The sequence below is a fragment of the Bos taurus genome, chromosome 25 (genome assembly GCF_002263795.3).
Source record: "Bos taurus isolate L1 Dominette 01449 registration number 42190680 breed Hereford chromosome 25, ARS-UCD2.0, whole genome shotgun sequence".
NCBI classification, from domain to species: Eukaryota; Metazoa; Chordata; class Mammalia; order Artiodactyla; family Bovidae; genus Bos; species Bos taurus.
Window position 1 is genome coordinate 35,934,517 of NC_037352.1, and position 25,735 is coordinate 35,960,251.

Here is a 25,735-nt window from a genome sequence, read left to right on the forward strand (position 1 = left end):
AGTCCCCTAGGACACTGGGAGGGGAAGAAGCAGGAAGTGGGAGGGACCATCCATAACTCCACCCTCCCTGGCCATCTGCCTCCCTCCCCCAGCCCTGATGGGAACTAAAGGCCAAAGTCTGCCCCAAAGTCAAAAAATTGATTGTTTTGCAAGAAAGGGGCAGGAGTGGAACTGTGGAAGGATTGGCAGGGGAGGGCAGAGCCCCACGTCCGTCCTTTAGCCTGGGCCGGGGAGCCATGTCTGGAACCCTGGACTGAAGCCAGGACTGTGCCCCCACCCTGCTAGGGGGGGAGGTGAAGAAGGGCCTGGGCTCAGGCTGCCTGCCAGGACCGATAAGGGGCCTCTTGGGGCTCCCACAAACGGTTTATCACTGGGGTGGGGGACAGCCTGCAGGGCTCAAGAGGGGGCAGGAGCATGGAGCAGCTTGGGGGTCTACTCCGAAGAGCGGTAAGATGGGGCGCGGTTGGGAAACCCTTGGCCTTCTCTCCAGGTCCTCCAGCCCCTTCCCCAACTCCTCCCATTCCCATCTCTAACTCTCCCCTCCAGCCTGCCTCTCAGGACCCTCTTCCCTGCCTTGTGTTCATGGCACCCCAAAGTCACTATTATTGCCAGATTCCTCCCCTTCCCCAATTTCATGCACACCACGCCCCCACAGCAAAGGTTGTCCCCAGGACCCTCTCAGACCATCTACAAGCGTGTGGAGGGCAGCCAGCAGGGACGCCTGGAGGAGGAAGAGGAAGAGGGGGAGGAGGGGACTGAACCACCGGCCCACTTCTTCCCAATGGAGCTGAGGGGCCCTGAGCCCCTGGGCTCTCGACCAGCTCGGCAAAACCCTGGACTCTGGGCAGCAGCAGGACGAAGAGCGGCCCCCTACCTGGTCCTGACAGCCCTCCTGATCTTCACTGGGGGTGAGAGTCACCCCCACTTCCACTGGAGGGTCTGGGCTTGGGGGGATGTCTGGGGCCCAGGGAAGGGCACAAGGAGAATCACCATCTTGCCACCCACCAGCCTTCCTCCTGGGCTACGTGGCCTTCCGGGGGTCGTGCCAGGCATGCGGGGATGACGTCATGGTGGTCAGCGAGGACGTAAATGATGAGCTGAGCCCAGACTCTCACCAGGGCACGTTGTACTGGAGTGACCTCCAGGCCATGTTTCTGCGGTTCCTGGGGGAGGGTCGTCTGGAAGACACCATCAGGTGAGGATCAGCTTGTCCCGTTGGGCCCTCAAAAACCATCATCCGCTCATCTCGAGTCCTCCTCGCCCAGGACCTTGAGTCCTGCCACCTGCCGTCCTGACCTCCCTGTTCAGTGGTCCTGGGAAGGGTGGCAGGCATTGGGGGGTGGGGGGGGTGGGGCTTCCAGAAATGAGACTGCAGAGGGGATATTTAGGAGCCAAGGGAGCTGACTGAATAAGCACAGGGGGGGGTCCAGCCTCCACCTAAGATGTGGGACAGACCCAGGAAAATCTTGAACAACACACTGAGGAGGTTTTGACCTGTGGCAGTGGGGAGCTCTGGGGGGTTCAGAGAAATTGGGATTTAGGGAACCAGAAAAAGAAGCAAATGCATTTGTGGGCAGAGACTGTCTCTCAATCTGGGGGGGATGCCATCTCTTGTCCTGCTGAGGTCAACTTTTCGTACTGGGAAGGAGCTGCCACCCAGTAGGTCCAGAGAAGATGTCAGGAATCATTTTTTCAGTGGATTCTCCTGAGTTATCCAAGTTGAAGATCATGTAATCTATATTTAGTGAGAGATGCATAGCTTCTTTTCAAAAGGCTTATATCTTTTAGGTCTTTTTCATTTCTTACTGCATTGGAGAAGATATGAATTTAGGTAATGATGATAATACACACCCTTGCCTATTTCCTAACTTTCATGGGAATGTTTTTCTAATACTTTGTCACTGTGTCCATGGCGAAGTGGCTTAAGGGCTCTTAGCTCCCTGACTAAGGGGAACTGAGGGGTTGAACCTGGGCCCTCAGCAGTGAAAGCAGAGTCTCAACCACTGGACCACCGGGGAATCCCCCCATTCAGCTTTTTAAAAGTGAATTAAGGAAGTATCCTTCTATTCCTAGCTTACTGAGACTTTTTTTTTAATGATCAGAAAAGAGGAACAAGAATCAAAAATTTTTTCAAACATTTTTCCAGAATGTATTGCAGCGATCACACGATTTTTCTTATCTAATGTTTATGTAGTCATTTGTATTAATAGATTTCTTTGTCTTCATGAGATCAACATAAACTTGATCGAGGTGTATCATTATTTGTTGATACATTGCTGGATCCATTTTGCTTGAAGATCTTAAATCTACGGCGTCAGCAACATGCATGGACTTTTTTTTTTCTTGAGCAACACTTGGTAGTCTGGGTACAGCCTGAGTAAGTGGATGGTTTGACAGGTCTAGGGTGGGGTGTGGCACTGTGGATGCCATCAAAGGGCAGGGAAGCAAGAGGAAGGCAGTGAGAGGGAGCAGGCAATAGGTGATGTATGCCTCTAGGCTGGATGGGGAAGGAGGGAAGCCGGGGAAGAACTGATAGATATGGAGAAATCAGACAGCATGCAGTGTCCAATGGGGTTGAAGAACAGGTATGGTGACGCTAAGGGAGTGAGTTTCAAGCTGAAAAGCTCCAGTCAAAGAGTGAGATTCTGTGTCCTATTTATCCTGGAGTCTCCAGCACTGACCACTCTGCCCGGCACTTAGTAGGTGTTCAGTAAATCAGATCAATATTCCAAAGATGGACTTCTGGGGACAAGATTCAGGATGTGGCCGGGGAAGTGGCTGGCCAGATGCCAGAGTTCTCACTGACAGTGGATAAGTGACCAACTGGCTAGAAGATAAGAGCCGTGGTGAGGAGGGACAAGGGATGGGGTTACTGGATGGGCACAGGCTTCAAAGGAAGAGAGTTTCACCTGTGGAGAAATGGCCAGAAATGTGCGCAGTGGAGCCAGGAGCATGCGTCCTCTCTGGGCTCTGGTGGTATGAAAGCCTGGGCTGCCTTCTTCAAGTGTCCCGCAGGAGATGTGGCTCCCCAGGGGACAGCCAGGTTTCTGCCAAGGCGAAAGGTAGAAGGGGCACTCAGTCTGATCCCGAGGAGGGAGGACTTTGTTTGCCAGGGAAAGAGCTCAGGTGGAGCTGGTTTAGAGAGAGCTCACGTAGGGTGTTGGGGGTGGAGGTGGCCCTGGCACAGCTGAGATGGACGATCAGGGAGCATTCAGGTAACGGCAGGCTGGCTAGCTAAGTGGTGACTGTAAAGTGACCCCAGCTTCCACCCGCAACTGTGGTAGAAGGTGTCCCCGCAAGGCCCAGCTGGAGGAGGAGAGGGATGCAGGACCCTCACCTCTGCCTGGAGAGGCCTTTGGAAGAAAAGTGTTTCCACGCCAGGGGCAAAGCGCAGACCAGTGCATGTACATGTGGAGGGGACAGTAGATAGATTGGTGGTGTGGGTCATTTGGCCTGCCCCAGGGAGAACCTCAGGGATGGTGGAGAGGACCCCTGACCATCAGAAGCTGAGGCGTAATCAGAAGAAAGTCCTGGAGACCCTGGTAGTCATGGCAGGAGAGATTTAAGAGCCCCTCACTGCCCAGGGCTGGGGCCATCCTACACCTCTGGCATCTTTCCCTGCTCCGGCCCTCTCCTCCAGGCACTCAGATGTCCCAGCCCCTGCCTCCTCCAGCACCTCAATCCCCGTTCTCCCTGCACAGGCAGACCAGCCTTCGGGAAAGGGTAGCCGGGTCGGCCGGAATGGCAGCCCTGGCTCAGGACATTCGCGCTGAGCTCTTGCGCCAGAGGCTGGACCACGTGTGGATGGACACGCACTACGTGGGGCTGCAGTTCCCAGATCCGTGAGTGCTGGGCTGGGGCGTGGCGGGGTGGGAGTGGGGCTGTCGGCGGGGCGCTCACCACCCCGGCTCCTCAGGGCTCGCCCCAACACCCTGCACTGGGTTGACGCCTCTGGGAAGCTCGGGGAGCAGCTGCCACTGGAGGACCCCGACGTCTACTGCCCCTACAGCGCCACGGGCAACGCCACGGTGAGCCTGCCCGGTGCCCAGGATGGGGCGGCCTGTCCTCTCCCTGGACGCGCCTCACGGCCTCCCCATCCTCCTCTCCCCAGGGAAAGCTGGTGTACGCCCACTACGGGCGGCCGGAGGACCTGCAGGAGCTGCGGGCTCGGGGTGTGGAGCCGGCGGGGCGCCTCCTGCTGGTGCGCTTGGGAGTGATCAACTTTGCCCAGAAGGTGAGGGCTCCCGGAGGATGGAACCTGGGGCAGTGGAACGGGGAGGGTGCCCGCTGGGGAGCCCGAGCATCGGATGGCGGCAAATGGGAAGCGTCCAGGAAGCTGTCCGAGGGAGAAAAGGGAGAACCAAATGGGCTGTAAGAAACTCTGTGGGAACAGAATCAGGAGGTTGGGGTGGGGAACAGAAACAGGAGGGAATACGGGGCTTGGGAGTTGCCAAGGCACTGAGGGAGCGCGGAAGGTGAGGTCCACCGGGTGCCCACAGCTATAGATCAGAGGCCCTGCCATTCCACTTTTATTTGCATTTTCTTCCCTTCTAAATCTGCTTTTTCTGGGAGAAGGGGTCCTTTAGTCACGTGCCTTCCCCAGGTGGCCAGTGCCCAGGACTTTGGGGCCCAAGGAGTGCTCATATATCCGGACCCGGCAGACTTCTCCCAGGGCCCGCACAAGCTCAGCCTGTCCAGTCACCGGGCTGTGTATGGACATGTGAGTCTTGGGGGAGCTGTAGTGCCTTCCTGGGGCCCCTAGGCTGTAGCGCCCTGCCTAGGATGATGCTGGCATGCTGTTCTGGAAGCTTGGCCCCCAGTTTCAGTTTGGGCACCCCTCTCCCAACAGGTGCACCTGGGGACAGGGGACCCCTATACGCCTGGCTTCCCTTCCTTCAATCAGACCCAGTTCCCTCCAGTCCAGTCCTCGGGTCTCCCAAGCATCCCAGCCCAGCCCATCAGTGCGGACATTGCCTCCCTCCTTCTGAGGTGAGGACCATGTGGAGACCAGGAGGGGAGGAGGCAGGGAGAGGTAGGCTGCAGCTAGCTCATAAGGTGTCTTGGGTGAGCTAGAACAAGACGGGGCTCTTCTGGGTGGGCACAGCCTCCTGCCAGGGGCCACTCTTTGGTGAGTGGAACTCCAGGTCATATGACACCCTGTGCTGGGCACCCTTGAGCAGGATACAAGCTGCACAACTGTCCAAGGCAGCCCTGGCCCCTCAGCCAGGGCACAGATGCAGAGAGCTGGAGCCAGAGGGTGGGAGGGAGAGAAGGAGTGAAGGGGGGATTTTGGACTCATCTATAGCCTGGGCCTCTCTGCCACTAATTCCTTCTGTCCCACCCCTTTCCAGGAAGCTTGAAGGCCCTGTGGCCCCCCAGGAATGGCAGGGGCACCTACCAGTCTCCCCTTATCGCCTGGGCCCTGGGCCAGGCCTGCATCTGGGGGTCAGCAACCACAGGGCCTCCACCCCAATCAGTAACATATTTGGCTGCATCGAGGGCCGCTCAGAGCCAGGTGTGCTCGCTTGCCCAGCATCACATGCACCCTGCCGGGGAGGGGGGAGAGGCTGGCAAGTTGGGCCCGGGCTGGGACTGAGAGGGGGTGGGTGGCAGTAAGACCTCATGGTCAAAGCTGTCTAGAGACAGAACAGGCAGCTCTGCACAGTAGTGAGTTGCCTAGCACCAGAGGTGAACCAGCCTAAGTTGGATGATGTTAGAGCATAAAAGGGAGGTCAGACCACAAAAGACAAGCCTTTCAAACATAACTTGATGTGGATAACAGTCAGGAATCAGAGTTCTTGAGCTGAGGAGTATGGTACCTAGCACTGGAGGAGCAGCACATGGAGGCCTGTGATGAGGCTCCGATGAGGATGCTGGTGGTGGGAGTGTGAGTGGGAAGGGTCAGAGAGAGATTTAAAAGGGGAAAACTCTATCAGGACTCAGTGAGGGACAGAGGGACATGCTGATCAGGGAGATAATGGAGTCCAGAATGACCCCAGGCACCTCGATGAAGGAGCAGACCATCCGGGAAGGGCCAAGGGGAGGAGAGGCACTCTTTAGGGACAGCCAGGATTGCAGGCTGGGGCTGCGGAGATCTGAGGGTCCTTGAGAAAGGGACCCTCCCAAGGTCGAGGGAGAAGTCTCTGGGTTCTGCCCACGTAACAGGTGGGCCCCCAACACCCCTCCCCCAGATCAGTATGTGGTCATCGGGGCCCAGAGGGATGCGTGGGGCCCAGGAGCGGCCAAGTCCGCTGTGGGGACCGCCATACTGCTGGAGCTGGTGCGGACCTTTTCCTCCATGGTGAGCAATGGTAAGGTCAGGACCTGGGCCTGGGCTGGGCAGCTGGGGCTGTGTGGCCTGAGCCAGGATGGGGCAGAGAGGCAGTTAGGAGCACAGGCTGGAGGGTGGCCACTGAGACCTGGGCTCCAAACCTGGCTTCCCCCAGGCAAGTCACTTCACCTCCATCTCTTCCCTTAAACATGAAAGTAAGTCCTTAGTGAAGACTAATCCGGAGATGCCTTATGCAAGCAATCCCCATCACTGATACAGCTGAGTCAGGGCAGACCCAGGTTAGATGGGCTGGGATGGGGGCTTGATGGGAGGGAAGGAGAGACCCCAGGGGACCAGGACCGAGGAAGACAAAGAGGTGGGGGTCTTTGCTTGTCTCCCCTAGCCAAGCCATCCTCCCCCTCCCCTCCCACTAACCACCCCCCCCCACCCGCTTCCCCCAGGCTTCCAGCCCCGACGAAGTCTTCTCTTCATCAGCTGGGATGGTGGTGACTTCGGGAGTGTGGGCTCCATGGAGTGGCTGGAGGTAACCTGGGGTCCTGGGCAGGGAATCAGGCGATGGGGAGAGGTGGGGAGGGGGCAGGAGGGGTAATTCGCATTCCACAACCCTCACCCACAGGGCTACCTCAGCGTGCTGCACCTGAAAGCCGTGGTCTATGTGAGCCTGGACAATGCAGTGCTGGGTGAGCGGGGAGCAGTGCCACCACCTGGCCCCCATCGGGTGCACCCTGCCCCTGGGTGCCAAGCCTGAGGCCTGGCATCCCTCCCTTTCCGCAGGGGATGACAAGTTTCACGCCAAGACCAGCCCCCTTCTCATCGGCCTCATTGAGAACATTCTGAAGCAGGCAAGAGCCCGACCAGGAGCAGGGGATGAAGGGAAGCTGCTGGCCGCTAGAGCCTGACCCGTGCCACCGCCCCCCCCCCCCCCCGCCCCCAACCCTACCCCCAGGTGGACTCTCCCAACCGCAGTGGGCAGACCCTCTACGAGCAGGTGGTGGTCACCAACCACAGCTGGGAAGCCGAGGTGTAAGTGGGGTCGAGCAGGGAAGAGAGCTGTGTGTGTAGGGGAGGGAGGGGGGAACACGTGAGCGACCCTGAAGTCACACGCTCCCTCCTGCCCCTCCCGCCCCTCCCCAGGATCCGGCCGCTGCCCATGGACAGTAGCGCCTATTCCTTCACGGCCTTTGCGGGGGTTCCTGCCGTTGAGTTCTCCTTCCTGGAGGTGAGACTTCGGGCCCTGTCCCAGAGCGGTAGCCCCTGGGCCTGCGCGCACCGTGCCCGCGACCAGCACCCGCTCCCCGCCCTGTCCCGGCAGGACGGCCCGGCATACCCGTTCCTGCACACAAAGGATGACACCTATGAGAACCTGCACAGAGTACTGCGGGGCCGCCTGCCCGCCGTGGCCCAGGCCGTGGCCCAGCTCGCTGGGCAGCTCCTCATCCGGCTCAGCCACGATCACCTGCTGCCCCTCGACTTCGGCCGCTACGGGGATGTGGTCCTCAGGCACATCGGCAGCCTCAACGAGTTCTCTGGGGACCTCAAGGTTCGAGACGCCAACCCGGCTCAGGGTTTCTGGTGGGGTGTGGGGAGCGACGCGCCACATCCCGTGAACGTGCCACCCGGGCCAGGGAGATCTGCCCCATCTCCCCCTTGGTCTAGGGCCCCTCTGCCAACCTGGCCCCTTTACACCCGCCCCAGTCACTAAGCCCTTGGGACCCCGCTGGCACCCGCCCGGCCGCACAGGGCTTCTCTCCATTCCTTCTGTCCCCCTATACCCCCCACCCCACCCCTGCCAGTCCCAGGGTCCCAGCCCCATCCCCCCAGCACCTGGACCCCCACCCCCCGACCCTAGGCCGGGGTCCTGGCCCCTGCCGCCGGTCCCAGCCCGTGCCTCTGCCCTCAGGCCCGCGGGCTGACCCTCCAGTGGGTGTACTCGGCGCGGGGGGACTACATCCGGGCGGCCGAAAAGCTGCGGAAGGAGATCTACAGCTCGGAGGAAAGCGACGAGAGGCTGATGCGCATGTACAACGTGCGCATCATGCGGGTGAGGCCCAGCCCAGCCCGTCCGCCGCCGGCCGCGCCGCCCCGCCCTCTTCCGGCGGCCCGGGGTCCCTCCTCAAGGCCCGGGTCCCACCTCCGGACCTGGCGCCTGCGCCCTGCCCTCCTCCCCTCGCTTCGCTTTCTCGTTGTCTCTGTCGTCCCGGCGCTGCTAGTCCTAGACGCGCAGTCCTTTGCTCACGGGCCCGCCAGGCTGGAGCCACCGCTGAGGCGGGCCGGCAAAGTGATGAGACACGGCGCGCCAGCCCCTTGGCTACAGTTGCCCGGCTACCGCAATTGCAGAACTAAGACAAATCGCGCTTCCTCCGGTTCCCCACTGCCGACCCACCCCCTCCCCACAAGCATGTCCACGGTGGGCCACAGTCTTACGAGGTGCAGGATTATGGCTCGGGAGGTGCAAAAAGCTTAAGAAATTCAGAGCATAGAGAGCCCTCTTACTTCTGGTGAGATGGATGAACCCCAGAAAGGCTGCCTGGAGAAGTTATGTGAAAGTTATACAAGATTATTATTATTCCCTTGCCAGTCCCTCTTGCTTTGAATACTTTGCAACCTGCACCCCATCTGCAGTTCTAACCCCTCTTCCATTTCCTTACCCCAGGAACTCAACTCTGCAACCCTTTGAGTGCCTAGAATTGAGTGCATAGGGGCTGTGGGTGTGGGGAAAAGTCTCTAGAGCAAAATGCTAAGCAGGGCCATCCTCAGTGAGTGTGGGGTGAACAGGGAACCCCATATGCATGCGCGGTTTGGGGATGCTGTGTCTGGCCTTTGCAAGGTCTTGTTCTTTCTCTCCCCCTTCCCCCCCCCTTCCTTTTTCTGTCATACTGTCTTTATGTTCACAAACCCACCCCTCTTGCTCTTTTGTCCTGGCTCCTTTCTCTTGGATTGGACTTGGTTTATTTTCATTAACAGATCTTGCTCTAACCCCTACTGTGCTAGGCTCTAGAGACACAAAAAGACACCTCCTCCCCCTGAAGTTGCCGTGTGCTCCCCAAGAGATAAAGGCCATCTGGACACGATTAGGCCATAAGAAACGATTCACACTCAGAGCTGGAGAGTAAAAGATGTAGGGCTAAAAAAGGAAAAAAAATAAAAGAGGTAGGGCGTCAGAACCTGAAACAGGGCTGAGCCAGACCCAGAGAACTTCGTGGCTCTAAACAGGGGTTGGTAAACTACAGCCACCAGGCCAAATTTGGTCTGCCATCTGTTTTCGTAAATCAAGTTTTATTGCAACACAGCCATGCTCACTGGTTTTCCTATTGTGTGTGGTTGCTTGTGTGCTACAGCAGCAAAGTTGAGTAGCTGCAGCAGAAACAGTATGGCCTGCAAAGCCTAAAATAGTTACTGTCTGGCTTTTTGCAAGAAGGAAAAAAAGTTTGCTGACCCCTGCTTTAGACTATAATATAGGTCTTGAAGAACAGACAGAACTTGGGTTGGTGCCGAAAAAGGATGTTTCAGGGTGGAGAGACCAAGAATAAGGGCATGGCAGTGAGACAGGTCTGGCCTTCTTTGGGGGCAGGGCGTGGACCAGCAGAGCCAGAACAGAAGCCCTGTGAAGGAGAGGAGGGGAGTGGGTTAGGGATCAACTTTGGGGTTTGGGTTTGGGGGGTCTGGGGCATCAAGGAAATCTGGAAGATTTTTAAGCTGGCAGGTGATGTGAGCAAAGTGGAATTTTAGGAAGGCCTTGACCAGACTGTGATGGCTTGAAGAGGGAATGAAGTTAGTAGCAGCTGAGCTTTTGGTGGGGGTGGCAAATACCACCTGAAGTGAGACATTTGGAAGGAAAAATGGACAGGCTGGAGGCTTCCTTGGCAGCTCAGCAGTTAAGATTCTGTGCTCCCAATGCAAGGGGCACAGGTTTGATCCCTGCTCAGGGACCTAAGATCCCTGGATGCCGCCCTTCAAAAAACAACAATAACAAAACCCCAAAACCTTCCCCAAGTGATTCTAATCTGCAGCCAGGGGTGAAAACCACTGTATTATAGGTCATGAGAAGAGCAGGAAGGTGGAGGTCAAAACTTGGACCTGCCCACAGGTGGGAGGAGAAGGAACTGGAGCCGCTGGCAGAAGGGTGGGAGAACTGGGCTAGGAGCGAGGCCGTCTCATGAACAACATATGAGTCAAGAGGGTGAGGACCCAGGGTCAGGCACTTCCTAAGGGCCGGCCTGTCCCCTTGACCTTTGACTCTGGGCTGTGGACATTCACGGAGGGGTGCAGGAATGACAGGGGTGTGGAGAGGTGAGGACGATAGATGGTTCTTTGAGGCTTTGAGCAGGGAAGTGAATGGGAGAGGAAGGAAGGCTGGGAGTCCTAGATGCAGGATTGGAGGCTCAAGGGAGAAAGAAAGGGATCCAATCCGAAACACGGTGGGAGGGCGCATCCTACCTGACTACTGGTGGCGTCATTTACAGGTCTTTCCTGATTGGGTAGCTAAAAGGAGGTGGGCCTTAAAGAGGCGGCTCAACAATATTGACTCAGCGCGCAGGAGGTCCCAAGGTGGGTCTGGATCTGCGGTTCAGACTTCGACCTGGTCCCCTTCTCGGCGCAGGTGGAGTTCTACTTCCTGTCCCAGTACGTGTCGCCGGCCGACTCCCCGTTCCGTCACATCCTCCTGGGTCGCGGAGACCACACGCTCCACGCGCTTCTGGACCACGTGCGGCTGCTGCGCGCTGGCGGCCCCGGGGCCACCTCCTCCCAGGTGGCAAGGGGCCTGGGTTTCCAGGAGAGCCGCTTCCGGCGCCAGCTGGCCCTGCTTACCTGGACGCTGCAGGGGGCAGCCAACGCGCTGAGCGGGGACGTCTGGAACATCGATAACAACTTCTGAGGCCCATGGCGGGGTTATGGGGCGGGGGTTGGGAACATGCCCCTGCCCCCTGGCGAGAGCCCTTGGTCTCTATTGAGCGCTTCCTGGGTGACAGAGATGCCTGTGCACCACCTCCCATTGCTGACTAATTTATTAGTCCTTACAATAACTCTCAGGGGCCCAGCGATGACGCCAGCGCAGACACCCCCACATCCCAGACCCAGGGTAATAGTAGGTGAGCAGTGCCTTCCATAATGGGATGGTCATACTGTCAGTTAATCAGAGAGCAGCATCTGCTCCTTCAATCACAGACCCTTCCTCTTCAGGAGAGGGGGTTCCCCTCAACAGCTAGAGACCACTATGGAAGGTTTTGTAAGCCCTGGGACCTGGCCATCCTTGGTAGGAAAGACTGCTGGGACCCTAGCCTTATGGCCAACACGAGGCCTGTAGTGGGAGGGGCTGGCGATTGAACCTCAATAAACACCTGTGGCATCTGTTGTTTATAGCACTTGTATGTGGCCTCCTCACCCTGGGGAAGGGTTGAGCAGAAGAACCCAGAGAGGATGCACGTTGGTCTCCACAGGGAAAAGAGCTCCTTCTAAGAACTAAGGAAGCTTCCTGAGGACATAGGAGGGTCTCCCAAAATAACCACAGGTTAGGGGACTGACTGACTCTGTACTTTATCCTGGAACCAGGGACAGCTACATAATTTGCAAGGGCTGGACAAAATGAAAGAGCGGAGATTCTTGTTCAAAAAGCAAAAGCAAAGCTTTTTCCTTCCTTCCACAGCCTCTCAGTCTGTCATGGTGGTTCTTCATTTGTTATTTAATGTCCAGATCACTCAGACAAGGAAATACTCTGGGCAGATCCCCACAGGCACGCAGCGTTCTGCTCCACAATTTGCTACAGACAGCACACGTGCCCTAACCAGAGCCAAACCCAGACCTGTGCTGGCACCCAGTCCCTGCTGGGAATGGAGGGTGACAACTGTGAATGGGTGGGGACAGGTGAGAATCCATCGGGGGTGGCAGGACCCCCAGCATAGGCTCCATTGCCTCATCAGACTGCACTTCCAAAACTTAAGTTCAGAGATAAAGTCATTAAAAATGTCAAGATAGAGACTGCAGAGCACTAACTCCCAAGTATGGTGGCCCCTTTGGAGCATAACCTTGTGAGACTGCCATGGCTACACAGCCTAGAGTGGCCCAGCCTGGGACCTCTCTCCCCTCCAGGGTCCCCTGTGGCCCCTCGTTGAACAGTGAGGAGGAAGCTGCAGGAGGGCAGGAAATTCCAGGTGCTGCTGGCACCCTTTTAGCTTTAACCGTGGGCTCGGGAGGCTGCGGCCCTGGTTCTCATTTCCCGGCAGCTCCATAAATCCTAGGGCCTGTCTCTCAGGCTCCTCATCCTCTTTTGTTCCCAGGATGGTGTGAGAGGTCCTAGCCTGCTTCTCACAGGCTGGGAAGTAAAGGCTTCTTCAGTTACAACTCAAGATGCCCCTAGGTTCCAGGATGAAGCTGCGCCCTCCTTAGCCCCTGAGTCTGACTTTGTGGACTCTCAGGAGCCTAGACCAGGGGTCAGAAGCCTCCTTGACTCCTTGCTTCCCTGACATACCATCCGGAACAAATTTCCCAAAGTTGTCTCTCGGCCCTCTCCACCTTGTCCATTTGCTCCTGTTGGTAGACAGGTAGGTAGGCCTGGATAAAACGGTCTGCATCCTAAGGCCCGAAATCTGTAAACGAACATCGCCTTACATGACAAAAAGGACTTTGCAGGTGTGATGAAATGAGGATTTTGAGATGGAGAGTGCAAATTCATATGTTGAAACCTTAATCTAGTGCCTCAGAATGTTTTTGAGGGCCTTGAAAGAAGCGATTAAGTTAAAACAGGGCCATCAGAATGGGCCTAATCCAATCTGACTGATGTCCTTGAAAGAAGAGGAAACCGGATGCAAGGAGAGACGTGGGATGGTGTGCTCAGAGGGGAAAGGCCATGTGAGGACCCAGGGAGGGGGACGTCTGCACGCCAAGGAGAGAGGCGTCAGGAAAAACCAAACCTGCCGACACCTTGATCTCAGACACCAGCCTCCAGAACTGTGAAAAAAACTAATTTCTGGTTTTTAAGCCACCAAATCTAGAGTGATATGCTAGAGGTGGGACTGGGGACTTAATCACAAAGATTCTCTCTTTTATTTTTTCGGCTGTGTTGGGTCTTCATTGCTGTGAGTGCTTTCCCCTAGTTATGGTGAGTGGGGACTACTCTCTAGTTGCGGTGCCCGGACTTCTCATTGCAGTGGCTTCTCTCGTGAAGCACAGGCTCTAGGTGCGAGGGCTTCAGTAGTTGCAGCATGGGGGCTCAGTAGTTGTGGTGCACTGGCGCAGTTGCTCCGCAACATGTGGGAACTTCCTGGACCAGGGATTGAACCCGTGTCTCCTGTGTTGGCAGGCAGATTCTTTACCAGAGCCACCTGGGAAGCCCATCACTAGCGTTCTTATTAAAGGAGGCAGGAGGATCAGAGATAAAGGAAATGTGACAACAGAAGCAGAGGGTCAGAATCAGAGACTTGAAGATGCTATACTCCTGGCTTTTTTTTTTAAGTGACTTAAAACAATGATCATATGTTAGAATTTTTTCTCTTGGCTTTAAAGATAGAAGAAGGGGTCACCATCCAAGGAATGCAGATGGCCTCTAGAAGCTAGAAAAGCCAAGGAAACATCCTCCCCGGTGCCTCCAGAAGGAACCAGATCTGGGGACATCTTGATTTTATACCCAGAAGATTCATCTTGGAGTTCAGACCCCCAGAACCATAAGAGAATTAATTTCTGTTGTTTTAAGCCAATAGTTTGTGATAAACTGTTACAACAGCCACTGGAAACTAATACCCACCCACTCCAATTGCCACCAACTCAGCATTGTTTTCTAAGAAATCTGCTTTAAAAAAGTGTTCCAAGCCCCTCCCACCGGATCTCACTTGCAGCAAGGCCTTTTCTCAGCAGATACCAGCAAGCTCATTCAAGTGTGATACCTCAAATGCCTTTTGGGGGTCCTGGGCACAGCCAGGCCAGTGTGAATGGTTTGGTGAGGGGTTTGCTGGGCCGTGGGGAGAGCCCTGCTCACATCCTAGACACAAGCTGCCACCTTCTGCACAGAATCAGACTCACATGTCACTGAATCCTGCTCTGGGTGTGGGAAGGACGAGGCCCCCCGGGGCAGTGGGGCAGCTCCCAAGGCCTCCAAACCAAAGCTGGAGCAACTGATAACCTTCTAGCAGCATAGCAGACCGAGTCTGTCTGCACGTTATCTTGCTGATTTTTGTTCCCAATCAAGGATCTATCTGCCAGTGTCACTGGCTGTCCTTCTTCCCCTCCTCCCCTATCGCCTTGCATCTGAAGGAGGGCTGGAAGCCTGCCTTTCAAGCAGCTTTTTTTTCCATTGCCTTCACTTTCCCCGCCTGGTTAGGCTGAAGTTTATGTCAGGCAGTGCCACTTCCCCCCATCTTGTCAGGGACCTTGATGTTTCTTAGCCTCAGGGGCTGAGGTCAAAGAAGAGACAAAATAAAAGCAGAGAAAGAAACAAAAAGGCAGAAGAGGATTCTGGGGAAGGAAAGCCTCCCGGCAAGCCTGGCAAGAGGCTCTGATGCCTTAAGATGGTGATACCTGAGTTCGACGGCAGGTGGGAATAGGTGGTATTTGTGTCTGCTTCTTTTCAGCTTTGGCATTGGAAAAGACCCTGATGCAGGGAAAGACTGAGGGCAGGAGGGGAAGGGGGCGACAGAGGATAAGATGGCTGGATGGCATCATCGACACAACAGACATAAGTTTGAGCAAACTTCGGGAGATGGTGAAGGACAAGGGAAGCCTGGTGTCCTGCCACCCATGGGGTCGCAAAGAGTAGGACACAACAGTGAACGAACAACAACATGCTGGCTTAGCAACACGATCCTCTCCTTAAGAAAGAGTTAAAAGGAATCTTAAGAATAAACTTTCCCAATTCCCTCATTTTACAGGCATAAACTGAAGCTCCGAGAAATTAAATGACTTGCTCGAGATCACGTGGTTTTTTTGGCGCAGCACCAGGCCTCGACCTGCTGCTACTGCTGCTAAGTCGCTTCAGTTGTGTCCGACTCTGTGGGACCCCATAGACGGCAGCCCACCAGACTTCCTCGTCCCTGAGATTCTCCAGGCAAGAACACTGGAGTGGGTTGCCATTTCCTTCTCCAATGCATGAAAGTGACAAGTGAAAGTGAAGTCGCTCAGTCGTGTCCGACTCCTAGTGACCCCATGGACTGCAGCCTACTAGGCTCCTCCACCCATGGGATTTTCCAGGCAAGAGTACTGGAGTGGGTTGCTATTTCCTTCTTCAGGCCTCAACCTAGGTCTTTTAAATCCTCAAAGGGCCTCTAGGAGGAAGTAGGAGGAACTGGAGGAATGACATGGGAAGATGGGGGCGTGTTTCTTACATATTTCTCAGTTCAGTTTTACAAATTTATTTGATTCAACTTGGAAAAAGATAACAAATCCCTAAGTCTGGGGGGAGATGGGCAGGAAGAAGGAAGCAGGAGTTGAGAGGAGATTATGAACATCACAGTGGCTGTTGCACGTCCACATCCACGTCCACGTCCTGGCCCGGGGAAGCGGCGTGGAGGTGGAGCAGAGCTCAGGTCCGGAGGAACACCATGGTGAGGAGCCCTGGAGAGGGGAGGAAGAAAGAGCAAGGTCGTGTGTAGAGCCCGCTGGCTCTGTATACCCTCTTTCTAGCCCCCACTCCCCTCTCTCTGGGCCTGGATCCACTGGGCTCACCTAAGACGTAGGCTGCCACCAACTTTTGTCCCAGGGAGACGTGAAGGATTTGGGGCAGCTGGCTGCCAAGTTCATCCTGGAGCGGGAGCAGCAGGAAGGCCACAGAGACTGTGCCCATCAGCAAGAAGAGGAGGAAGGAGCTGGTGGCCAGTTGCGGGTGAGGGTCTGGGGAACAAGGGCTGTCAAGAGCTCCAGCTTCCACTCCTGGTCGGCCCAGGGAGGAGGCTGAAGGTGGAAGGTGTACCCACTTTTCGGTGGACACTGGAAGCGTCCTCTTCTCCCTGGAGCCCCTGTCCCCACAGCGCAAGAAACCCTCTCCCCTCTGGTCCCTCATCATTTTCCGCTCTTCAGCTCTGCCTTGATTACTGGCTCCCGTGTACCTGTGTGTCAGGCAGGGACCTCTGTCTCCCATAGAACACAGCATAGTACGTAATTGCTCAACCCGCATTTCTTATTGAACTGAACTGAGCTGACACAGGATGGGAAGTACTGGAGTTAGAGCTAAACGAAGAGTTTTTCTCTCTAGGTGGAGGCCAGAAACCAAGGAAACTGCGAAGTCTGCTTTTCCCCTAACCTGATATAAAATCTTAACTCTTAGAAATGTTACTATCAAAAAGCAAAAGGCTGAACCGGAAGGGAATTCCCTGGCGGTCCACTGGTTAGGACTCTGCGCTCTCACTTCCAGGACCCTGTGTTCCATACCTGGTCCGGGAATTAAGAGTCTGCAAGTCCAGAAGGGGCACCAAAAACCCCACAAAAACCCAGAACAACGACAACAACAAAAAAACCTCTTCTACTCCAAACGAACTCACCTCTTAGGTCATGCTAGGTCCCCCCCCCCGCCCCAGAACTCAAGAATTCCCATCCCCAAACTCACTCTCTGGGAAGGGCTGAGCTGTGGATGATGCTGTCCAGGAATGAGGCTCTGGGTGGGGCGTTGGGTCAGACTGTCCCTGAAGCTCAAGGGGGTACGCTGGGGCCCTCAGAACCGAGGTGATGTCCTTGCGCCCCACCACTCGGCCCTCTGTTCCCTCCTCAGAGAGCTCAATGCGGAAGCGATCCTGGACATCATAGTTCCTGGGATGGGGGGCCACGTGGCGAATCACACTGGTCCGGAGAAAAGAGAGGCCCATTGAGGGGCAGTGATCCAAGTGAATCCAGGCCCCACCCTCCCAGGAAACTCCCCCTTAGGGATGCAGACAGAGGGTGGGGAAAAACAGGCTGAAGAGCACCAGCTCTGAGACCAAAGTCACAGTAGGGTAAATCAGAGAAAGCTGGCAGCGACCACTGGCTTTCATCAGCCTCCCCACCCGCTCACTCACATGTCAATGCAGGACTGGGGCTTCACGTATCCTTCCGCGTCAAACACTGTGTATTTGGCAGGTGCTGTGCACAGCACTGGGGGAAAAGGCACAGAGAGATCGATCGACTACTGCCTCAGAGAATCCTGCACAAGCCTCGCCCATGGAGTCCCCCCAGCCTTCTACCCTAGGACTGGACTTGACCCTTCCATTCTGCCAAGGCCGGACAGTCAACCGTAATCATCTGACTCCTCCAGCCCACCCAGCTCCCCAGCCTATTGCCGCCAGTCCCCACATCCCGAGTATGAGGCGCCCATCCCCTTCACCTCGGAAGCGAAGCACTGCTCCCGTGGGGTTATAGAGGGTCAGCAGCTGCCGGGGTCCGCTCCGTTGGTCCGCCCTGAATACTAGATCCGGGGGAAAGACGAGGACCGGGACAACAGGTCCCGAGGGAGGAGGGGCGCCCCGGGACCCCCGCCCAGGAGCCCCCGGACCCACCAGCTCCTGGTCCTGGGGCGCCCCACGGCGCATGCAAGCTCTGGGCGGTGGAACATCCGAGGGCAGAGCTCAGGGGACGGGGCCTGGAGTATAAAGCTGAGGGGTGAGAGGGGCGAAGAGAACGGGATGAGACCGTAAAGCAGGGCGTGGGGTGATTCCGCCGCCGCCGCCGCCTCAGAACCCCGCTAGATAAGGCCCCCCCAGCAGACCAGGCCCAGGTCCCCCAAACCCTTCTCCCCCAGCAGGGCCCTGGGTCCCCTTAAGCCCCGCCCCCAAGCCCTACCTCGAGGGTCACGCCCACCCGGGAAACCCGGCCCCTCGCGCCTCCCAGCCCAGGCCCTAGTCTTCCGTCTTAGTTCCTGATCTCCATAATCCCCGCCCCTTCCGGGCGCCCGGGGCACCCGCCCCCTGCCTCCGAGGCCCGATTCCGCCGGCCGCCGCGGCCTCTTCCGGAGCTGCTCTTTTTGCCTCTTGCTGTCCTGTATCTGGGCCTCCGATCACTTCCTGAGCTTGTTGGGCTTCCGTCGGGCTCGGAAGCTCACCTTCGGTCACAGCACCTGCCAATCAACCTGTGGCCGGACCAGGGCTGCCATCTTTCCGGGAGACCGTTCCTGCACTTCCGCCGTACGGTCTCTATCATTGGCCCGGGCGGCCTCGATTCAACTATGACTGTTCGCTGATTGGTGCGCCTTAAGCGGTGATTGGCTTGATTCCAGTGACGTAACCCTTGACGAGCGTCTCGGGCTAGAACGCTAACCCTGGAATAAGTGGGGCGGCGGGCTAGGGAGAGGGGCCCGAGCGAAGATGGGAGTCGGGCTTTGTTCCTTCCTCCCACCCTTGAGGCTGTCCGAATCACTACAATCACATCCCACAAGGGAGCTCTCTTTCCTTTTTCCTCTTCAATCCCAGGCTCTCCTAAGAGCTTCCGCAGCAACAAAAGTTTTCTACAGTACTAGTTGAATGTTGCTCCCCATTGGACTCGGATCTATGCCCACAGCACTTCTCTTGATTCCTTACTGCGCGGAGCTCATCATATTTGCAGAGGGAATTATGGTTCAGTCCTGCTGCTCACATCATCCCACCGAATCAACTCCACTCTCAGACGAGGAAACAATCTCAACAAGGTGAAGAATGTCACCCCAGGCCACACACTTGGTTAGCAGTGGAGCAAAACAAAGTTAATCTTACCTGAAAGTCTTCTCTGCACCCTGTCAAATATAGAATCTCCCTTTGCCTTCCTCTTATCATGCTTTTGTGTTCTTCGTTCATAGCACTCCTATAGCTACTTGACCTCGGTGTTTATTTTAGTTTATCTCTGTTCAGGTAGAATGTGCTCTCCTCTTCACAAGAGCTGGGACTCTGTTTTGTTGTATTTTTGGCACCTGAAACAGTCCCTGACATTTGGAATGAACAAATGAGTGAGTGACTAAGATGAACTTCTGAGCTGAGATCTGATTGAAGGTAGGAAGTGGACCACAAGATGTCTGTGGAGAATTCCAGATCTAGGGAACAGCAAGAGCAAAACCTGGAAGCAAATGTGTACTAGAAATGGGCAACGGGCCAGTGTGATGGAAGAGGCTGAATGGGAGATAATACTCAGAGATGAGAGGAGGTGAGAGAGAGGACACAGATCACCTAGAGCCTCAGAGCCCATAGTAGGACTTCAGATTCTATGCTGAGACTAATGGGAAACTATGGCAGAGTTATTTTTTTTTTTTTTTTTGACTGTGCCACGTGGCTTATAGGATCTTAATTCCCTGACCAGGGATTGAACTCGGGCCCTCGGCAGTAAAAGTGCAGAGTCTTAATCACTGGACCGCCAGGGAATTCCCTTAATTTGTTTTTTTAAAACAGCTTTATTGAGATATCTTTGACATATAAAAATTGTATATATTTAAGATGTACAACTGGACATTTTGATATATGTATACATTGTGAAAAGATTGCCACAGTCAAGCTAATTTACAAATCCATCACCTCTGCATATTAATAGTTGCCATTTTGTGTGTGTGTGGAGAATATGGGAGAATTTTGAGCAAAGGTGTGACAAGATTCAATTTACATTCTTCCCTGTAGTAACCCTTGAGTTGAATGAAGGAATGAAAACAAATCCTCCAAGAGCACCAAAACCATAGAAATGGAAATGTGACCCCTTCCTCAATCTAGAAACATTTATTTGAATAAGAAAAGGGTCCCCTAGGGCCAGGGTGTGGAGGTTGGCTTGGGCTCAGGCCTGAGACCCGAGCAGCCTAAACAGGCTTGGAGGGGCACTTCCTGCTGAGGTTGGTGAGGATCTGGTGCTGGGTGGGCCGGTGGAGAACCACGAAGCTCTCTGGAGGAAGGATGGGACCTCTGTTCTTGTCCACCTGGCCCATCAGCAGGTAACTGATGCCTAGGGAAGGGGAGAGAGGGACTGAGGATCTGTGCAACTGAGAGTTTATAGAAATATCGCCTCACCCCAGTCCCTCAGGTTCTGCCACCTCCATCGTTTTCATGAGGCTCAGTCTCCCTCTACAGTTCCACATCTCCGTTACCTTTCTTCATGGGGGGGCACTGCTTGCAGGGCACATAAAACTTCAGGAGGGTGTCCGTGGGTGGAGAGGGCAGGTCCAGGCCTCCGGTTTTGTAAACACCAGTGACATTGACAGTTGCTGTGAGACCCTCCCCTGGGCCCCGCACCATGGACTTAATCATTCCTGTCACCACTGTGGGAGAGAGGGGCGAGAGGTGAAACTGGAGGCCAGGGCAGGGCTGGAACCAGAATTTGGGGGAGAGCTTTGGGGACAGGAGCGGTTATAGGCGCGGGAAGGGCAGAGCTGGGGGACGGGCTTCTTACCCAGGTCGCTGTTACAGAAGTGGCTCTGCAGGGTGCCTGTCCTCCGGCACTGCTTTGGGCAGGTGACACTGGGTGCATCTGGCGGGGGAGGGCGCACCCTTAGTGGAGGGCAACCTACCCAGCAGGGAGGAAGGACCACTTTCCCCACAAAAGCCTCATTGAACTTTTTCAGAGCTCTATCCAGCTTTGGGTCCCAGCACCCAGTGCCCGCCCTTAGCACAGAAGCAGCGCTCGTGGGTGCTGTATGAATGGGCGCAGGAAGGAACTCTGTCTGATGCAGCTCCCTGAGGCCTGCGTCGCTTCCTCTCCCTTTCCAGACTCACCCGGGCCCACCGGAGTTGCTTCTGCCTTAGGTGCGGCTTTGGATTTCTCTTCAGGTGGGACTTCAGGCTTGACTTTGGGCCCGGCTCCGGGCTTGGGGCCCAAGCCGACCTCCCCTGGGACTCCTTCGGTGGCGCCCCGAGGCTGGGTCCTGTAGGAGGCCGAGAAGCCGTCGGCCGTGACGCTGAGGTCCGAGACGAACTGGACGAGGAGCTCGTTCCCTTCGGAGGTGATGGAACTGCGGGCGGCGGGGCATCGGGGGAGGTGTCAGGCGGGTAGCGCATCCTGCTCCCTGCCCAGGCCGGCGGCCTTTTGACCCTTGCCCCACGGCTAGCTGCATCAGCTTCTCGATTTCGCAAGCTCCACTGGCCTCGTGATCCAAGGACCCCAGGCCTGGCGCCAAGCCTCGGCCTGGGCCGCTATCTGCTCCGCCCACCCGGTTTGGGGCGGACGCGTAGGCCGCCCGCGGCTTCAGCTAAGCCCCGCCCCTCCCGCCGGCCGCGGGGAGCCCCGGGCTACCGCACCTGGGGCTGCAGAGACGCCCCGACGCCGTCGCCCACCCAGGTGGCGCCCCCTCACCCCGGGACTGTGTCGCCGCAGAACTTTCCCAGCCGCTTGGCGTCGTCGCTCACGGGTCCGTTGAACACGCTGACAGAGTCGTAGCGGCAGTAGGAGTCGGGCTCCAGGTCAAACTTGCCGAAGGTCAGTGAGATCACCTGGCGGCGGGGCAGAGGCGGAGGCTGCGCAGGGGGACCCCGGGTGGCGGGAGGGTGCGGAGTTCTCACCTCCTCCACCCCGCCGCCGCCTCCGGGACGCTCGCCGGGGCCTCCTGTCTCATCGCCCGCGGGCCCTGGAACCCACCTCTTAATGCATTCACACCGCGGCTCGGAGGAACACACACATTCACCGGAACCCTCCATCGCCGCAGTCCGCAAGGCCAAGCCCTGGCTCATTCTCAAGGAAAAGACCCAGAGTCTACCTCCAGCGTCACCATCACATACACACACGCACGAATCCGTTTATATATCAACATCGGGTACCTCGCTCTCGTAAGGCTCCTCACAGTTGTGATTTTACATGTTTTGTTTGGGTGCGAGCAGGTCTGGGTCTGTTTGTGCTCCCCACCATGGCAAGCTCAGTGCTGGGGACATTGTCGATGTTCAGTAAATCTTTTGCAGTCTGCATGCTGGAGGGCGCCGCCCGGGTCCCCGAGGGCAACCGGGGCAGGGGGTTAGTACCTGGTCCGGGGGCGCGATGATGTGCCAGGAACAGCTGATGCCAGGGGGGTAATCGGACTCGGGCCAGTTGGGCGTGGTCAGGGTTCCCTGGGCCTTCTCCAGCCGCCCCCCGCAAAATTGGTGCTCTGGGGAGGGGAGAAAGGAGTGGGGGTGGGGGGCGGTGGAGACCCTCGTCAGCTGGAGGAGACCGTGCAGAAAGCTCAGATGTCTGGGTCTCAGGAGGAGGGGGCGAGAGGAGGGAGAGGAAAGAAGGGGGGAAGGTTAGCAGAGATGGGGCTTGGCCGAGCGGGGCTCGGGGAGGTTTTGGACCAATGGGCGCCCAGGCGGGCGGTGGAAGAGGGGGGAGGAACTGACTGGACCCGCTCCCTTCTTGCCCCTCCCCCTGACCCGAGGCCACATCGCTCCTCTTCCCCTGGGAGATCCCATCTCCCCGGCCCGGCAGAAAAGTCCCCATCACGGCTGGAAGTCCCCTTGCTGTGAGGGTGCCCTCAAATTGGGGCACAGCCCCGAGGCCCCTCTGGGGAAGTCCCCGCCTTAAAGATTTTAAGGAGACTTCTGCCGCCAGGAGGGGGTGATGGGACCGCAATCGGGAGCCCCCGGGCTGGGTGTAGGGGGCTCCGGGTCGGGGGGAACCTAGTCCCCCAGCCCGGGGGTGCCCCCCGCGCCCATCAGAGGGAGCCCGATTGCGGACGGGGGCGGGCGTTACTCACCGTCCCAGTAACCCCAGGCCACCCATTCCACCCGCGGGTCGGTGACCCATTTCCGCCTCGCGCCTGGGGGGGGCCCTGGAAGAGGGGGTGGGTGGGAGCGGGAGGAGGGAGAGAAGACGGGGAGGAGGGACTGAAGGGGCAGTTAGTGAGGAAGAAGGGTAAGGGAGATCATGGGGGCCCCAGGCTCTTGGGGTGGAGGTTAAGGCTGGGGTGGGGCCTGCGCCGGGGGCGGGGCCAGGAGAGGGGGGCGGCGGAGGTGAGGGAGGTCTCACCAGTGCCGGAGGTGGCCCGCCCGCTGTACCAGAGCAGGAAGCCTCGTCCTCCCGTGCCCTCGTCCGATCTCATCCTCAGGGTCACCTGGTTGCCGGAGGCGACTACAGGCGCGGGTCGGAAGGTCCCACAGAAGCGTCCGAGTTGCTGGCCCGAGGTTCCAGACCCGGCAAAGATCTCCAGAGCATCGTACCGGCAGCTGGGGTGCTGCTCCAGGTCAAAGACTCGGAAGGAGAGGGACACAGTCTGGCTCTTAGGGACCTGATGGTGGGGACAGGGGCGGGGTCCTGCAAAGTCAGGCCAAACACCACCAGGCAGAGGGCACCTCTCTTTCCCCCAAGCGTTTCCTACAGAGACTGGGCCTAAAAGGGCCAGTCTGATGGTGCATGACTGCACCAAGACCCAAATGAGGTCTGTGGAGAGACCAGAGCGGGTGTGGATGAAGGTGGGAATGGACAAGCAGGCTCTGCATTAAGGTGTGAGGTCACTTGCCACGTGGTATTGTGGGCACTGACCAGAGGGGAGGGGGCTGGGACTTCCCCAGGGAGAAATGGTGGGACTTGGCAGGGAGGGAATTCCCTTAGCAGTCTGGCCTTTGGCTGCCTGGACCCAGGCCTCAGACACTTGGAGGAGGGAAGAGTGGCCAGAAGGGCCTTCTCACCGTTATTGTCCAGATGCACTCCTTATTGGGAGGGTAGAGGTTGGGGAAACCCTCACTTGCCACGTAACCCGACTCCCCAGTCACATCCCCTCCGCACAGGAACACGGGTCTGGAGAACAGAAGAGAGGTCAGCTCTGAGTGGGGGTGTGCTGGAGAGGCGAGGAGGTAATGAGGATGGGAGGTGCGCAGGGAGCCAGGGGAATGGGGGAGGAAGGCCCAAGGGATCCGAGGCGGCCTCGGCCAGCCCGAACAGGACTGCGGTGGGAAACACTCCAGCAGAGGATCAGGGAAAGCAGGCCAGCCACTTGGTTGTCCCTCCAGCCCCTCAGAGTCCCTACCCCCCACCCCAACAGGAATTCCGGGAATCCTCCCCTCATTCTCCACCGCCCCCCCCCACCCTGCCTGGCAGTAAGGACAGGAGCCGCCTAACTACTTCCAGATGTGGACACAGACAGGAGGCCATGACAGGGGGTGGGTTGGGAAGGGGTGGGGGATGAGGCAGCCAGGGCCCTGCGCTCCCAACCTTTGCCCTTCTCTACTTCCAGCTAACAGCTTGAGTGTCTGACTCCCAAATCTCTCCCTTGCGCTCCCCTCTTCCCCCCACCATCTTCAGTTCCCTCCTGGAATCCTGACATCCAGCCACCAGGCAAGTTCAAGGTCTTGGTGCTCTCAGGTTCCATGAGGGGGGGCCAAGGGTCTAGATCGATGCGGAGAGGACGGAGGGTGGAGGAATGGGGAGCAGTGGTGACCCACAGGAAACACTGGTCTGGCAGCAGGGAAGGAGGACTTGGGGGCCAGAGAAGGGTAGGGAGATGTGGCGGTGGGGGGGGGCGGTTGTTAGCAAAAGAAGCCACCAGATCTACAGGCATAACCCCTTCCCCCGCCTGGAATTAGGGATTTGAAGCTCACTCAAGCCATCTGGAAGGTGCCAAGAGACCTACCTGGTGTAGTTGGGGGTCTGGCCATGGGTGAAAGGCAGCAGCAGAGCCCAGGCAGTGAGGAGGGGCCCCAAGAGGGAGGCTGTGGCAGCAGGCAGCATGGCCAGGGGCGGGGGTGGAGAGAAGTGCTGGGGTCTTCAAGACAGAGGCAGCGGCTGAGTGCAGCAGCAGCAGCGGCAGCAGCAGCGCGGATAATCAGTGCCAGATGAGGCAGCCTCGGGCGTGTGGGCGTGGGGACTGGCCAGTGGGGCGGGCGGCGGGGAAGGCGGGACAGGGAGAGAAGAGCCGGGACAGTGGCGAGTCCAGGGGCCTCTCTAGGTCCAGGACACACAAATACTGACCTAGTGGGGCGGGGGTGGAGCAATGAAGGGCAGATCGAGCATCAGGCTCTCAGCATAATCCAGGCGGTCCAGGAATGTCTTCAGCAACCCTGCTCTGTCCAGAGCCCAAGCATCCTTCCAGCACAGCTTGGGGTCCTTCCTGTGGACCCTCCAGCCCACCCCGTGCACCTCCCCATTCCCACTTCCTCAGCACCCAGAGGAAGTCCTTCTCTGGACTCCCAACCTCTAATCACTCACTTCCTGACCACCCCGTGGCTCCAGCTTATTTTCAACTTCAAATGTTTACTGTCCTCTCCCTCCAAGGGCCAGACCAGGCCACAGAGAAAGAATGTTGCTTACCCATCTTCTTTCTCAAATACTTGGAGGTATGGGTAGGGGGTGGGAGGCATGGTATGTGGGCAAAGGGAGTGTCTTCTTTATGGAGGAAGGGGAGGATGGAGTAGAAAATAAGGGAAAGGACAACGTGTAAGCTCAGATCTGGAAGGAAAGCAGGAGGAGAGTGGTTGGGGGTGGCTGGCTGCTCTGGGATGGAGTCAGAAGGAAGCGACTTGCACAGTCTGGTGGATGGAGGATCCAAGTGGCAGAACCAAGTAGGGGCTGGAGAGGAGAGGAAGCTGATGGATGCAGGAACTGACAGCCTGAGCTGCTTCTACTCTGCACCCCACCCCCACCCCCAGG

General features: G+C 57.1%; 3 protein-coding genes and 1 long non-coding RNA gene across 7 annotated transcripts; 1 reads left to right on the forward strand and 3 right to left on the reverse strand.

Annotated features, from left to right (window-relative positions):
• The first annotated feature begins 139 nt into the window (after positions 1 to 139).
• Positions 140 to 11,652, forward strand: TFR2 (transferrin receptor 2). Of its 2 annotated transcripts, NM_001177741.1 has the most exon segments (18): positions 415 to 447; positions 656 to 908; positions 1,009 to 1,195; positions 3,702 to 3,842; positions 3,917 to 4,028; positions 4,112 to 4,234; positions 4,604 to 4,720; positions 4,850 to 4,989; positions 5,352 to 5,515; positions 6,192 to 6,311; positions 6,733 to 6,815; positions 6,909 to 6,972; positions 7,067 to 7,134; positions 7,239 to 7,315; positions 7,427 to 7,511; positions 7,605 to 7,832; positions 8,193 to 8,333; positions 10,893 to 11,644. In NM_001177741.1, coding segments are annotated over 18 exon segments (2,412 nt in total). In that variant the 3' UTR covers positions 11,169 to 11,644.
• On the reverse strand, positions 1,353 to 8,286 carry LOC104970491 (uncharacterized). Its single transcript, XR_009492880.1, has 3 exons — positions 8,207 to 8,286; positions 4,151 to 4,336; positions 1,353 to 3,047 (listed from the first exon to the last, which is right to left on the reverse strand). It is a non-coding gene; the product is annotated as an uncharacterized lncRNA (long non-coding RNA).
• Positions 11,653 to 15,614: 3,962 nt separating the features above from the next.
• Positions 15,615 to 18,363, reverse strand: MOSPD3 (motile sperm domain containing 3). 3 transcript variants are annotated; one of them, XM_005225029.4, is made up of 6 exons: positions 18,026 to 18,363; positions 17,571 to 17,838; positions 17,266 to 17,341; positions 16,821 to 17,050; positions 15,944 to 16,108; positions 15,615 to 15,832 (listed from the first exon to the last, which is right to left on the reverse strand). In XM_005225029.4, exons 2-6 carry the CDS (start codon positions 17,773 to 17,775, stop codon positions 15,801 to 15,803), a joined length of 708 nt encoding a protein of 235 aa, XP_005225086.1. In that variant the 5' UTR covers positions 17,776 to 17,838; positions 18,026 to 18,363; the 3' UTR covers positions 15,615 to 15,800.
• A 1,528-nt stretch (positions 18,364 to 19,891) lies between these two features.
• PCOLCE (procollagen C-endopeptidase enhancer) lies at positions 19,892 to 24,910 on the reverse strand. Its single transcript, NM_001045888.1, has 9 exons — positions 24,720 to 24,910; positions 23,779 to 23,887; positions 23,120 to 23,378; positions 22,138 to 22,262; positions 21,479 to 21,615; positions 20,902 to 21,137; positions 20,579 to 20,656; positions 20,277 to 20,447; positions 19,892 to 20,134 (listed from the first exon to the last, which is right to left on the reverse strand). Exons 1-9 carry the CDS (start codon positions 24,815 to 24,817, stop codon positions 19,992 to 19,994), a joined length of 1,356 nt encoding a protein of 451 aa, NP_001039353.1. The 5' UTR covers positions 24,818 to 24,910; the 3' UTR covers positions 19,892 to 19,991.
• Positions 24,911 to 25,735: the final 825 nt, after the last annotated feature.